Genomic DNA, 13,282 nt, shown 5'->3' with positions numbered 1-13,282 from the left:
AAAGAAACCTGCTTGTGTACATAGACTCTGTTTTGAAAGTTGAAATTAATCATTTGTGAAGGATGAAAGAAGTTTATGTAATAGCAAGTGTTGCTTGCACTGGGAGATTGTTCGCTTTCTTTTTCTCTAGGGTTTGGATTCAGGATTTGTTCCTAGTGTCCAAGACTTCGATAAGAAACTTACAGAGGCCGACGCTTACCTGCAGATCTTGATAGAGCAATTAAAGGTATGCCATGCTGTTCTGACGCAAAGTGGTAAATGCTGCTACACTGGACTAGAAGAAGTTACTTGATGGAAATTTACACCCCTCATGTGCTTTTCAGCAGCTTCAAAGCTGACTCCCTAAAAGATCTTTTTATCTAATTGCATTGATAAGATTTATGTTCTCTACTTTTTGATTATGAGGAAAAAGCTAAATAGGATATTGTAAGAGCTTGGATTTCCACTCCCTTTCATTTTGGGGGGATGACTGTATTTCCCTTTGAATTAAAATGATAGGTCATATAATGAAAAGGAAATCTCCATTAACATGGATGACAAAGCGGAAACCCATTGAGTTGAAATAGATATTTAAGTTACTAGCCGTCTTGTGTGGCTAGTGTCTGTAATCCCAGCCCACAGGAGGATGCAGGAGGATCACCTTTTGGAGGATGTGTAGTACACTACATAGTTTGCAGCCAGCCCAGGCTACAGATTAGAGAGACACTACTTTCAAAACAGAAAATAAAAGGTCTTGTAGAGGCTCTGGGGACGATGCTCAGTGCTTGATGTGCGAACACAAGGATCTGAGTTGGTTTCCCAGCACATGTCAAAGCTGGCATAGCGGTACATGTCTGTAATCACAGCATGGATGACACCATGAGCTTTCTGGGCACCATCAGGCCAAGTGGGCGAGCTCCAGATTCAGTGAAGCCCTGTCTTCAGAAATCAGCTAGAGAATGATGAAAGAAGACACCCAGTGCTCTCTGGCTCTGCATAGAACATGCAGACACACAACCATGTACACACACACTAGACACCCAGTGCTCTCTGGCTCTGCATAGAACGTGCAGACACACAACCATGTACACACACACTAGACACATTTTTTAAAAGTTCAAAAAGTCATGATTTTAGAGGTAGATGGTTCTGTCAGTAAAAGTACTTGCTAAGAAAGCAAGAGGCCCTAGTTCAAATCCCTAGCACCTACATAAAAAGCCAAGCACTGCCACCCGTGCTTATGGCCACCCCACTGTAGGATGGAGACTGGCAGGCCTTGGGAGCCTACTGGCCAGCCTTCCATAAAGGGTTCAGTGAGAGTTCCTGTCTCAGAGCAAAGTGGAGAGTACCAGAAGATGACACTGGACATCCTCCTCCGACCTCCACGTGTGCATACATGTGCACATGAATTGCAAACATAGACAACAACCACTTTTTTGGGCTGTAATTTTACTATAGCATTTGATCGTAGCACAGAAGAATGTGTTTGATACAAATTTTATGTGTGTTAAAAATGCATATGGTTATATCCAAGGTTTATTTTTCTGTTTAGTGAGTATACACAGTGCATTAAAATATCTTGATACTAAAATTGTCTTTTTCATATCCTGTAGCTTTTTGACGACAAGCTTCAAAATTGTAAAGATGATGAACAGAGAAAGGTAACTTCTACAACCATAATTTTACTTACTTTTTACATGTTTAATATTCAGAAGTTTTCTTGAAAAGTAATAGAAGTACATCAATATTTTATTATAAAAATGTTCTTGAAGCCAGAGGAACTAAAACTAAGGCTTGCTTAGAATCCCAGCACTGGGAAGACTGAGGCAGGAAGATCAGGAGTTCATGACCAGCTTGCAGTACCTAGGAAGAGTCTATATAAGATGAAACAAAAATGGATGAGGTGTGGTGGCACATATCTTTAATCCCAGCACGTGAAGCTTTGTGAGTTTGAGGCCAGCTAGGACTACATAGTGAGACCCCCATCTCAAAACAACAACCACAAAAAAACCAAACCACCAAAAACAGTATTACTGGTCTACTATTTACTATTGTAATGTGCCCTCAAGTGGTGTTTTCTGGCAACTTTTCAGTTACAGTGTGATAATTAAATAAAAGGATAATATGCAGATTTTAATATAATTCTGTTTTTAAATGTGTGAGACCTCTGGGAGGAAGTTTTTCTATATATATATATATATATGTAGTGTGTTAAAGGTAGAAAGTTTTTAAATATCCAAGGCTCATGCCAGTAATCTCAGGACTCAAGAGGCAGAATCAGGGTGATCTCTGTGAGTTCCAGGCCAGCCTGGTCTACATTGTTTGTTCCACCCAGAGCTATACAGGGAAACCCTGTCCCAAAAACAAAAAGAAAGTTATTAAGTATGCATGTGGTCACTTCAGCTGCAGAGGCCTGCTTGGGATGAGCAGGTGCAGGGAGAGCCCAGTGGCCTCTGCTTGGTTTCCCTTGGGTAGTTGTGGGTATTTATAGGTGCCATGTCTTCTCTTTTCTTGCCTAATTCCTGGTGTAGCTTTTTTTTTTTTTTAAACATTTTTGCTTTACTGCTGACAGTAGTTTGTTCTGCTGCACTTAATAATAATATTAATTCATGTTGTAACTCACCTTCCATTAACTTTTACTTTTGGAATTTAGTTCTAGATCATTAAAACACATTAGGGAAGGTTTTTGTTTTTTTGTTTGTTTTTTAATCATGAAGTATGTAATAAACATAAAATCTGTTTTCAAGAAAGGTGTAAAAATGTTTTATACTTTATTACAAGTCTTGAGTTTTATGAGTGCTTGTCCATAAACTGTTTGGAATTTTAAATTTAAATATAGGATTTAGATTTTAAAATATAGCAAAAAAGTATTTCCTTCCCAACTTGATTAAACTGACTTAGAATAGTTTGAGTAAAATAATTTTTATATTGCCTGATTTCCTAAAAAAAACCAGCAGTACCTCTGTGGTTCTTACTGTTTATCTAAAACTTATTTTCACAGAAAGTTGAAACTCTCAAAGACACAACAAATGTAAGTTATGTATTAAACTTTGATTTCAAATTAGAAGCTGCTTTTAAATGTCTCTTTAAACCTGCTGCTCTTATTTAGAACAACCAACGTCTTAAATTTTAATGAGGGTATTTAAGAATTGTGTCATGGCCAAGGATTTAGTCTCCCAGTGGTGGAAATTGACCCCACATACCATATTGTTTCTGGTTACTTCTATAGTATCTTGGGATAAAAGTGTCTTCTGTTCATAGGTATAGGGTGTGTTAATCATGACAACACATGCCGGTATTTGAGCAGTGGGGAGGTGGAGGCAGAAGGATTAGGAGGTAAAGGCCAGCTTCAGCCACAGAGCGAGTGTCAAGCCAGCCAGTCTCAAGCTGGGGCATTTTTGAGATCCTGTCTCGACAGTAACAACGGTACAGGTTCACTGTTCCATGTCTGAGATACTTGGCATAGAAGTATCTCTAATAGATCATTTACACATTCATAATAGAAGATACATGGAGGTAGTGGATGTGGTGGCACATGCCTTTATTCCCAGGGTTTAGGGAAACAGAGGCAGGTGGATCACTGGGTTCCAGGCCAGCCTGTCTACAAAGCGAATCTAGGACAGCCAGGGCTACACACAGAAATCCTGTCTAAAAAAATAAAAAGAAAGAAAGAAAAAAAGAAACATGGAGGAGGGCATTCAATTTTGAATACAAAATCCGTAGTCTATTTATGTTTCTTAGATGTCTTGTCATGCCTGCATTTTGATCCCCTGACATGTGAAACCAGGACTTTGAGGATTAAGGGACACTCAACCTGTACGTGCTCTCTGCACTAATACAATATGAGTTTCCTAATGCACTGCCCGTTGGTGCTATCTAATAGACTACTAATGATAGTAGTTTTTAAAAGTGCTTTTAAATAGGCAAAATAATACTTCAGAACTGAGTGGTCTGACCAGATCCCTTACTGTCTGTCCTGATCCTACTGTAGGGATTGACATTGGGATTGCTGCTGTTAATCTAAAGAATTGAAGACTTGTCAGACTCACGTATCTTTCTTTATTTGTGAGAAAGATAGTAGGTGGTGTTTGTATAAATCATGTGTGATGTTCCTTAATAAATCATAGAATTGTCAATAAATAACTTTTTGTCACACTGTCAGCAACAGAACTTACCAGATACACAGCAGAGAGTATTTGATGTGTAGCCTTCATTGCTTGTATATTTGAACTGACTTTTAAAAGTATTTTAAGCTCTAATATATGACTTTTGTATTCGCAGTAAGATCCTAAAATCAGTGTTTTATCTTTATAGAGCATGGTAGAATCAATTAAACATTGCATTGTGTTGCTACAGATTGCTAAAGTAAGTAAATTTTACTTTTTATTACCTTGCAAAGCTTATAATTTTAAAAAGCTGTTGGAATTTTCTTTAGTAGGCACAAAATTCAGTTCTGAAACATTACCTTTCAACAGTAAACTGAACTGTGGGACTCCTTTTTATTGAACAGCGGCTCTGTTTGCATGTTCTCACACACATTTGTCTGTGTTCTGGTAGTAATCTCCTCTAGTAGTGGCCAGGCATGCAGGGAACATGTTTAAAGAACTCACCCTTTCCTTTCAACATGGCTGCAGCCTGGAATGGGAGGCTATATTTTGTTAAATCTTTTACACTTTTTCTTAGAAATCAGGAAATAAATAGTAGAGGTATGTTTTTGGAATCTGTGTTTGACACGGGGGTTTTGTTTGTTTGTTTGCTTGTTTTTGAGGAAGAGAGGGTACTGAGCGACATTGGTGAACCACTCATTATTGTTATCCGTGGGACAGAATGGGCAGTGCGTTACCACGGGTTCAAGTCCTAAGTGTATCCACTTTACAGAGGCTTTTGGTTCTCAGATACATGCCTGGAATCATCAGAAAGAGAAGTGCATTTGAGAATAAGCACTTGGTAAAAAGCCTTTTGCTCACCATTATACTTGGCATCCACGCACCTGTCTTGGCTAGTAGGTAGAGGCAGGCCAGTTTTAGGACAGTTGGCGGTTTGTTTTACTCCTGTGTTCTTGTTTGCCCAGTTATAGGATCTCTTTTTTTTAACCTCACATTGTTAGTGACACAGCTTAGGACATGCTTGGAGGCATGAAGCTTAGGCTAAGTTTTTTATTTGACTTTTCTTGGATCTAAATGTATGTGATTGCATGGACAGGAGCAGGTATTGGGGGAGGGGTTACACACTCACCAGAAATCACACCTAGTGTGTAATGGAGGAGACACAGTTAGACTGCTGGGCCGGGTGGGTGGTCTCTAACGGTCATGCACATAGCTGGGCTGTCTGTAGCCTTCTCTTTGCTCAGTGCCTCACTTCTGAGCTCCTCTTCAAGGAATGTGTTTCAAGTTTGTTACATGCACATGTTTGTTGTGTGGGTAGCAGTCAGAGGCCAGCCTGAAGGAGCTGGTTCTTCCTGCGTTCAGTCTTCAGCCTCAGCACCTTTACCTGCTGAACCATCCTGCTGTCTGTCATCAAGAATATTTTTGACATTCTGTCTTTGAACTGTATTACAGTTCAAATTATTCAATTGCTTTTTTGTTGTTGTTGTTTTGTTTGTTTGTTTTGATTTTCAAGACAGGGTCTCTCTGTGCATCCTTGGCTGTCCTGGACTCACTTTGTAGACCAGGCTGGCCTCAAACTCACAGCGATCCACCTGCCTCTGCCTCCCAAGTGCTGGGATTAAAGGCGTGCACCACCACACGCCCAGCTTCAATTTCTTTTCTACTCGTTTCCGCAAGTTAATGTTTTAGTCTGATTGGCAGGTGTGCTTTTCAGGATATCTCAGAATGAGTAGTGGTATTCTGAAGTTACTTAAAGTTTGGCTCTTTCTCAGTTCCAGAAGGAAGTTTTATGTTAAAGCTTTTTATTTTTTATACAAGTAGAACTTCCAAACCTGTTGGCACCCCATATGAACTCTGCAGTCTTTAAGCTTAATTTCAGTGTAAATCCCACCAGTTGCCCACTCACATCTCTTGCTTTCCTTTCGCACCTGGAGAGGACTGCTTGGCATTTGAGCCATCACTTTCTTTCATCTCCTGCCTCTGCTTGATCACACCTTGATATCAGGAGCCTGGTCTGCCTTTATTCTTCAGAGGAGGCAGCTTTCTTCTCCGTTTCAGGGAACTTTGCTTCTGTTGGGCGGCTCCTCTCACAGGTGTCTACCAGGCTAGTCTCTTACTTCACATCATTTAGATTTCTGCCACACTGTGTAAAATAATCTCTGCACCACTCTACTTTCTCTTTCTTCATAACCTTGCGTCACTGGCTAACACATGATGTACTGTGCCTGCTCACATTTATTGTCTGTGTCAGAGCATTTCGTCTCCTTGGACTCACTTAGCACTTGCCTTTATCGACTCAGAAACTGGAAGGCTTAGCCAAAGTGTATTTTCTTACAGTTTTGGATGTTCAAGAATATGACTCTACCCTTTTCAGTTTCTGTTGAGGGATCCTGTCCCAGCTTGGAGGCACTCGCCCTCTGTCTTGTCTTTGTCCTCTCATAGCCTGTGGGTGTGTGTCCAGAGGAAAAGACTCTGTAGCATCCATGATCATAAAGACTTTGCTCATGTGGGGTTTGTGTATTGTTTTGTTTGTCTCCTACATTTTTGTCAGTGTTGCACTTTGATTTTTATTACAGTAGGAGTAAAGGGTCGAAATTCATTATTTTTTTAACCTGAATTTTCTATCATCACAGCCTCATTTTCTGAATTTTAAAAAACCTGGATTATATTAGATTTATGTGGGTATATAGTTAAGACATTGCCTCTTCATAGCAGTGCAGTCTTTAATCTTTTTAAAAGTATGAGTGGTTTAAAAATACTGGAGTTTATCATTCTAGTCAAAAGTTCCCTCAATTTTGGGCTGGAGAGATGGCTCAGAGGCTAAGAGCACTGGATGCTCTTCCAGAAAACCCTAGTTCAGTTCCCTGCACCCACATGACGGCTCACAACTGTTTATAACTCCAGTTCTAGGGGTATGACACCCTCACAGAGTCATGCATACAAGCAAAACACCACTGCACATAAACATAAATAAATAGGAATCATTAAAAGTTTACAAAAATGGTCCCTCAAATCATGAGGTGCCCATGCTTGTTTCTTGACCGTGCTTCTGTGTTTAATTGTTTAACTGAGTACCAGCCCTCGTCCACACTTGTCACTGTATGCCCACTTGCTGTGGGTTATATGGGACTATGGTGAGCCCTTTTCCTAAGTCATTTTGAATTCAGTAGAGTCTCTCTTGCGGGCTTCCTTGATAGTTTGCTTTAGCTAATCCTGATCAGCTCTACAGGATAATAGACCAGATAGCTGTAGCTGATTGTGGGTGATAAAGCATTTAAGACGTTGCAAGCAAATGAGCTCTGACTTAGAATATCCCATAAAATAGCAAGTATGAGCCAGCTATGGTGGCACAGGTCTTTAATCCTAGCACTTGGGAGGCAGAGGCAGGGAGATATCTGTGAGTTCAAGAACAGCCAAGGCTACACAGAGAAACTCTATCCCGAAACGCGCACACACACACACACATACACACACACACACACACACACACAGAGAGAGAGAGAGAGAGAGAGAGAGAGAGAGAGAGAGAGAGAGAGAGATAGCCTATATGAAAAAAACATTTTGAGAGAAAGTTGCCAAATATATTTTACTGGTTTATTTTATCGTATAAAAACTAGAAGTGCTAGGTGGTAGATTTATTTGTTGTTTTTGTTTTGAGTTAGGGTCACATGCAGTCCCAGCTGTTCTAACACTCAGTGAGCTGAGGGTGAATTTTGTGACCTACGCTCTACTTTGCCAGTGTTGGGGCTACAAGAAATATGCAGACACACTCAGCTCATGCAGTGCTGGGAACCAAACCAGGGTTTCCTATTTCAGACTCATAGAGAACTATGTTCCCAACCTCTAGTTGTTGTAGATGAACATTTGTCAGTGATGTCAGAAATCTGTAACAAACCACCTTAAAACTGTGTTTTAAAACAGCTCATGGCTTGTTCCTTACTCACTCATCCGTTCCTGTGTTGGCTTCACTGGGGGCTAGAGGACCTGCTCTTCTTTATTTAAAGATTTATATGTTCTCCACCCCCCCCCCCCCCGCCCGGGGTGTGTGTGTGTGTGTGTGTGTGTGTGTGTATGTACACCACATGCATGCAAGAGCCCACTGAGGTCAGAAAAGAGCATCAGATTCCCCCAAAACTAGAGTTGTAGTGGGTTCTTGGAGCTAAAGCTGGGTCCTGTGGAAGAGCGGCAGCAAGTGCTCCTAAGTTGAGCCAGCTCTCCAGCCCCGAATGACCCGCTTTAAAGATGGCTCATTCACTCACTTACGTAGCTGTGACGTTGTTGGGCAGTAGAGTTCAGTTCCTGTCTGCATTGTTGCCTTTGTGGCTGCCTCTGCCTCCTCATTGTCTTGTAGGCTGCAAGAGCGTAAGGCAGGTTGCAGTGTTGGAAGTCACATATAACTTAGTGGGTATAGTCACAAAGACCCACATACGTTCAGCAGTGGAGAGCATATGATATTTGCCTAACAACAGGCCCATTTTGGCACATTTGGCCTTCTAGATTTCATATTCTTAAGGTCTTAGGGGAAAAATCAGTGTAATGTTTAGAAATGAGAAGAGGAAAGCTAAATATCAAAGGTTTATCATCTGAGCAGAAACTTGATTTTTCCTTCTATAATTCTAAATGATTTATATTTTTAATTTTCTGCATCAGCATTACTGAGACTTTAGAATGTCAACTGTATAGTTAACTCAGTTGTTGACATAAAGAAGAAAATATCAACTTAAATTGTGTAGCTATTAAATGCAGTTACTTTCAGGGATATGTAACGAATATGTATCCTAGGCCAAGAGTTACTAGACCACTGCTGGTTGCCTGGAACAAAGACACAGCATTTGGTCACAGAGTTACAGCAGCAAAGAAAAGGCACAGAAGCAGCTGGGAAGACACTAGACACATTTTTAAGAGTGTTCTCCAGTGAGATCCTGTAGGGTATGCTCGGCTCCTCTAGTGACAGGCCATTACCACACGTGAGGGACTCAGTGCCCTGTGTTTTCCTAGAGGCTTGTCAGTAGACATTTCCTGCCATTCGAGACTATGAGTGAGACCACACTGTTTACACACGCAGCTTAGTGAGCCACCCTTTCCTGTTTGGTGCTTTGAGCCCTCTTCAGACCTGAGTTCTGAGTTAACAGTGAGCTGTTTGTTTCTGATACCTGTCTCGGGTCTGCTGCAGGAGGATTTTTCTGCACATGCACTTAAAGAAAAATGATGTCAGAATTTCAAATTCTTCCTGACTGACACTTTGATGTGTAGCTTTCTGAAAGTCCATATTAATAGGTAAATATTTGGGATATAATTTGACCATTATGTTTAAAACAAAGCAAAACAAACAAAAACCCTAAGATTGGCTTCTACTGAGTCCTGAAATTTGCAGGGAGGACTGTTTAAAATGCTAACATTTTATTTACATGTATCATCTGATAATACTAGAGGATGACTGTGACTGTGCATGCTACTGTGGAGTTACCGTGTTATCTCTCACACTGCTGTGCACCTGGTTTATCTTTACGCCGTTGTTTTGGAATGTTTCCCAAGTCTAGTGGAAAAAGCAAAAACTGTAGCTGCTATTCTATTCCATCTGAGTCTCTCTGGTGTCTTCCTTTGGTACTGCGTGTCCTAGTTACAGTTTCTACTGCTGTGACAGACACCATGACCAAAGGCACCTTGGAGAGGAAAGGGTTTGTTTTGTCTTACAACTCTCTGGTTACACTCCAACACTTTTCAGTGTTTTTTCAGACTTTTTTCAAAGTCAGGGAGGGAGCCTGGAGGCAGAACTGAAGCAAAGCCACTGACTGCCCCGCTCTCCATGGCCTGCTCCTTATTACTTACTTATTACTTATTACTTACTTATTGCTTACTTATTACCCCACCCAGGACCAGCAGGCAGCACCCCCACCGAGGGCTGCTTCTCCCCAGCCTTCATCAATCATCAACCAGGAAAATGCTTGACAGGCTTGTCCCCAGGCATTCTGATAAAGACAGTTTCTCAGTTGAAACTCCTCTTCCCAGATATGTCTAGGTTTGTGTCAAGTTGACAAAAACCGTCTAGGACACTGCATTTATACTGTATAAGTGAGACAAGGCTTGCATTAGTTCCCTTGAATTTAAAAACTTGGTTTTATGTCTAACTTTTCTCCTTTAAATGCTTTCCTGTATTTTCTCATTTTATCTTCATAAAAATGCAGAAATAAATACAATTTCATATGTGTAAACATGAAGAAACCTAAGAAACGTAGTTTTCCAAGGTTGTAGTATTCTAAAAGTACATGAGTTATACTACATAATCTTTGTTTTGTTTTTTGTTGTTGTTGTCTTTCTGTTTTTCAAGACAGGGTTTCTCTGTGTAGCCTTGGCTATCCTGGACTGACTTTGTAGACCAGGCTGGCCTCGAACTCACAGTGATCGCCTGCCTCTGCCTCTGGAGTGCTAGGATTACAGGTGTGCGCCACCACCACGCCCGGCTACACTACATAATCTTACCTTTGAGCATTTTTAGAGGCTTTCGGCCTCCTCAGCGTTTTCTCAGGTGTTTGATACCTTTCTAGCCATCCCAGAAGATACTAACTCTGTGCACACCTGGGTTGGGCAGGGTCTGTTAGACAAGTGGGAAGAGTGAAGGTCCACAAGACGAAGCCCCTAAGTTCTCTGACATGCAGTTATAAGGAAGGATTTTGTGTCACCAACTTCCCACCACTTTATTCACACTGTGAGGCACAAGCTTGGAGAGGCATGGCAGAATGCGTGAATTCTGCAGTGAGACAGCCTGTCTTGGGAGCTCACCTCTATCTCAGTATCAGTCCAGTGGTGACAGTGATACTGCCTGTAGGGACGCGGACATAATTCACTTAGTAAAGTGTCTGCCTAGCATGCACAGAATCCTGGCTTCCATCCTCAGGCCCCTGTCAACCAGGTTTGGTCACCTAAGCCTGTAATTGGAGGCAGGAAGATCAAGAATTCAGGATCATTCAGCCTGGGGCACACATGAGACCAAACAAACAGGCCAAAACCCTCACCCTGTTACAGGGCCATTGATGGAATTACTGTACGTGAAATGCCTGCCAGGTGGCATTAGCTGTTACATCATCGTTCCATAGATGTAGCTGTGAACAAAACAGCTGGAGCAAAAGTCAGAGCATCTTTCTAGAAACAATATTGGTGTAATTCTGAAGTCATAACCAGGTATGTGAAATCATCCCCGTCTTTGATTTTTCAGATAATATTTCACATACTGGTCATGCCTGTAAAGTCAGCAGAAGTTTAGGAATTGTGAGGAGTTGGCATAACTTACTCTAAAATTGAAACTTAGAAATTTTGAGGGTCTTCATCTTTATATTAGAGCATCTGCTTTAATTACTGCTAGGAGTGTAAGCAAGCTTTGCTAGGGCACTTCACTGAGCTCTGGTCAGTGCCTCCATAAAGATAAGCGTCATGTTCCTGCTCTTCCGTCCTGTTGGTTGTGTTGCAAGTAATAGAGCCGTGCCTGGTTAAGAATGAGTACGGCATGAAATGGAAATCTCACTACTTACCTAGTGAAAGAGGCTTTCTTACTAGGAGAAGTACACACGGCATTACCCAAATGTGAGAGTGAAGTTAATATCTCTGACGTTTTTCCTTAAGGACCAGAATAATGTGGAGCAGCACGCAGATGGAATGATAGTAAGTCTGATGCGGCCTGTGTCCCTTTGCTCCTGCAGCGCTTACAGCCATCGTGTCAGGAGAGGCCTCTGTTTCTGTTCACTTTTCAACGCAAACTCTTCTCTTCACCTACTCACTGCTTTTTGTTTTTAACTCTTGCAATTTTCCTTGAGCTCCTATAGTTGGGCATCTTTCAACAATCATTTGGAGGGGAAATGGCAATCTTACCATTGTTCTAAGTATTGGTTCTGTGAATGAATCACTTTGCATGTGTCAACTTGACGGGTTAATGAGCTTTCATGCGGCATCACCCACTCAGCTACATGTCCTGTCCAACATCTTCTCAGGTGACAGCAGAGGGAGGGAGGGCTGTGTAGTACTGAGACACACCGCCATCTGGTAAAGGATGTTTATACTTATCTATTTCTCTTCTGGTTCCTTTTAGATTTTGTTTTATTTGTCATCAGTGCTGTGTTGCATAATGCATTCTTGGTAGAACAAGTAACATGGATTCTTTGACATAACTGTTCTTTCTTCCTCAGTTCTTTACCCTTCTGTTACTCTTGACATTTCCTTTATAAATAATACAAACTCGTAGCTGGTAAGAAAAGATTTTAATGACTTAGAGTTGAAGGCTGGGGAGATGGTTCAGTTGATAAAAGCCTGCCATGAAAGCATGCGGACCAGAGTTTGGATCCACTGTACCCACAGAAAAGCCAGGCATGGTGGCATGCATCTATAGCCATAGCACTGGGGGCAGGGAGGGACCTGTGGATCCTGTCTCAAAATATAAGGTACAGAGTGATAAAGGAAGGCAGCCAATGTTGACCTCTGACCTCTGTGCGCAGTGCATGCACACACACACACACACACACACACACACACACACACACACACACACACAAATAAGTTAAGGCCTGCAGTTTTGTAGTTTGAGTGGCTTCTCAAAGCTGTGGCTGAAGCTCAGTTGAGAGTTATTGCTAAGTGTGCACAAAACCCTGGCTTTGATTCCCCAGCACCACATCAGCTAGCTGGGACAGTGACACCTGTAATTCTTGTACTCAGGAAGCAGAGTCAGGAGCATCAGGAGTTTAAGGCCATCCCCAGCTACATAGGGAGTCTGAGGCCAGCTTGGGCTACAGGAGACCTTATCTCAAGATAAGTGTTCTTGAGTGTTCTTAAAATAGCTCACAACTGCCTATACCTTCTGCTCTAGGGATCTGACTCCGTTACATTTGCTGCCAAAACACCATTGTACATAAAATAAAAATACATAAAATTTTAAAACCTTTTTTTAAAAATCAGGAGTATTTTTTTAAAGGAATATATATGAATTACATCTATTGGGCTTTATATATATATATATATTTAGATTTATTTATTGTATTTATTGTGTATGAGGGCTTTACAGAAGAGGGCAGCAGATCTCATTGTAGATGGTTGTGAGCCACCATGTGGTTGCTGGGAATTGAACTCAGGACCTCTTGAAGAGCAGGTAGCACTCTTAACCACTGAGCCATCTCTCCAGCCCCTCTATTGGGCTTTTTATTTCTCTATTCAAA

General features: G+C 41.3%; 1 protein-coding gene across 7 annotated transcripts in view; it reads left to right on the top strand.

Moving 5' to 3' along the window:
- Nucleotides 1-13,282, top strand: part of OSBPL9 (oxysterol binding protein like 9) — a 136,250-nt gene that overhangs the window by 96,143 nt on the left and 26,825 nt on the right. For 5 of the 7 annotated variants that reach the window (XM_084784445.1, XM_084784443.1, XM_084784448.1 and 2 more), the window contains 5 exons: nt 131-226; nt 1,593-1,640; nt 2,981-3,010; nt 4,294-4,344; nt 11,703-11,741. In XM_084784445.1, coding sequence (XP_084640571.1) covers nt 131-226; nt 1,593-1,640; nt 2,981-3,010; nt 4,294-4,344; nt 11,703-11,741 — 264 coding nt within the window. The remainder of the gene's footprint in view (nt 1-130; nt 227-1,592; nt 1,641-2,980; nt 3,011-4,293; nt 4,345-11,702; nt 11,742-13,282) is intronic. The other 2 variants (XM_084784446.1, XM_084784444.1) reach the window with 1 other exon arrangement.

Source organism: Acomys minous, assembly GCF_964271855.1.
Source record: "Acomys minous genome assembly, chromosome: 6".
NCBI classification, from domain to species: Eukaryota; Metazoa; Chordata; class Mammalia; order Rodentia; family Muridae; genus Acomys; species Acomys minous.
This window is presented reverse-complemented; position numbering and strand designations above follow the sequence as displayed.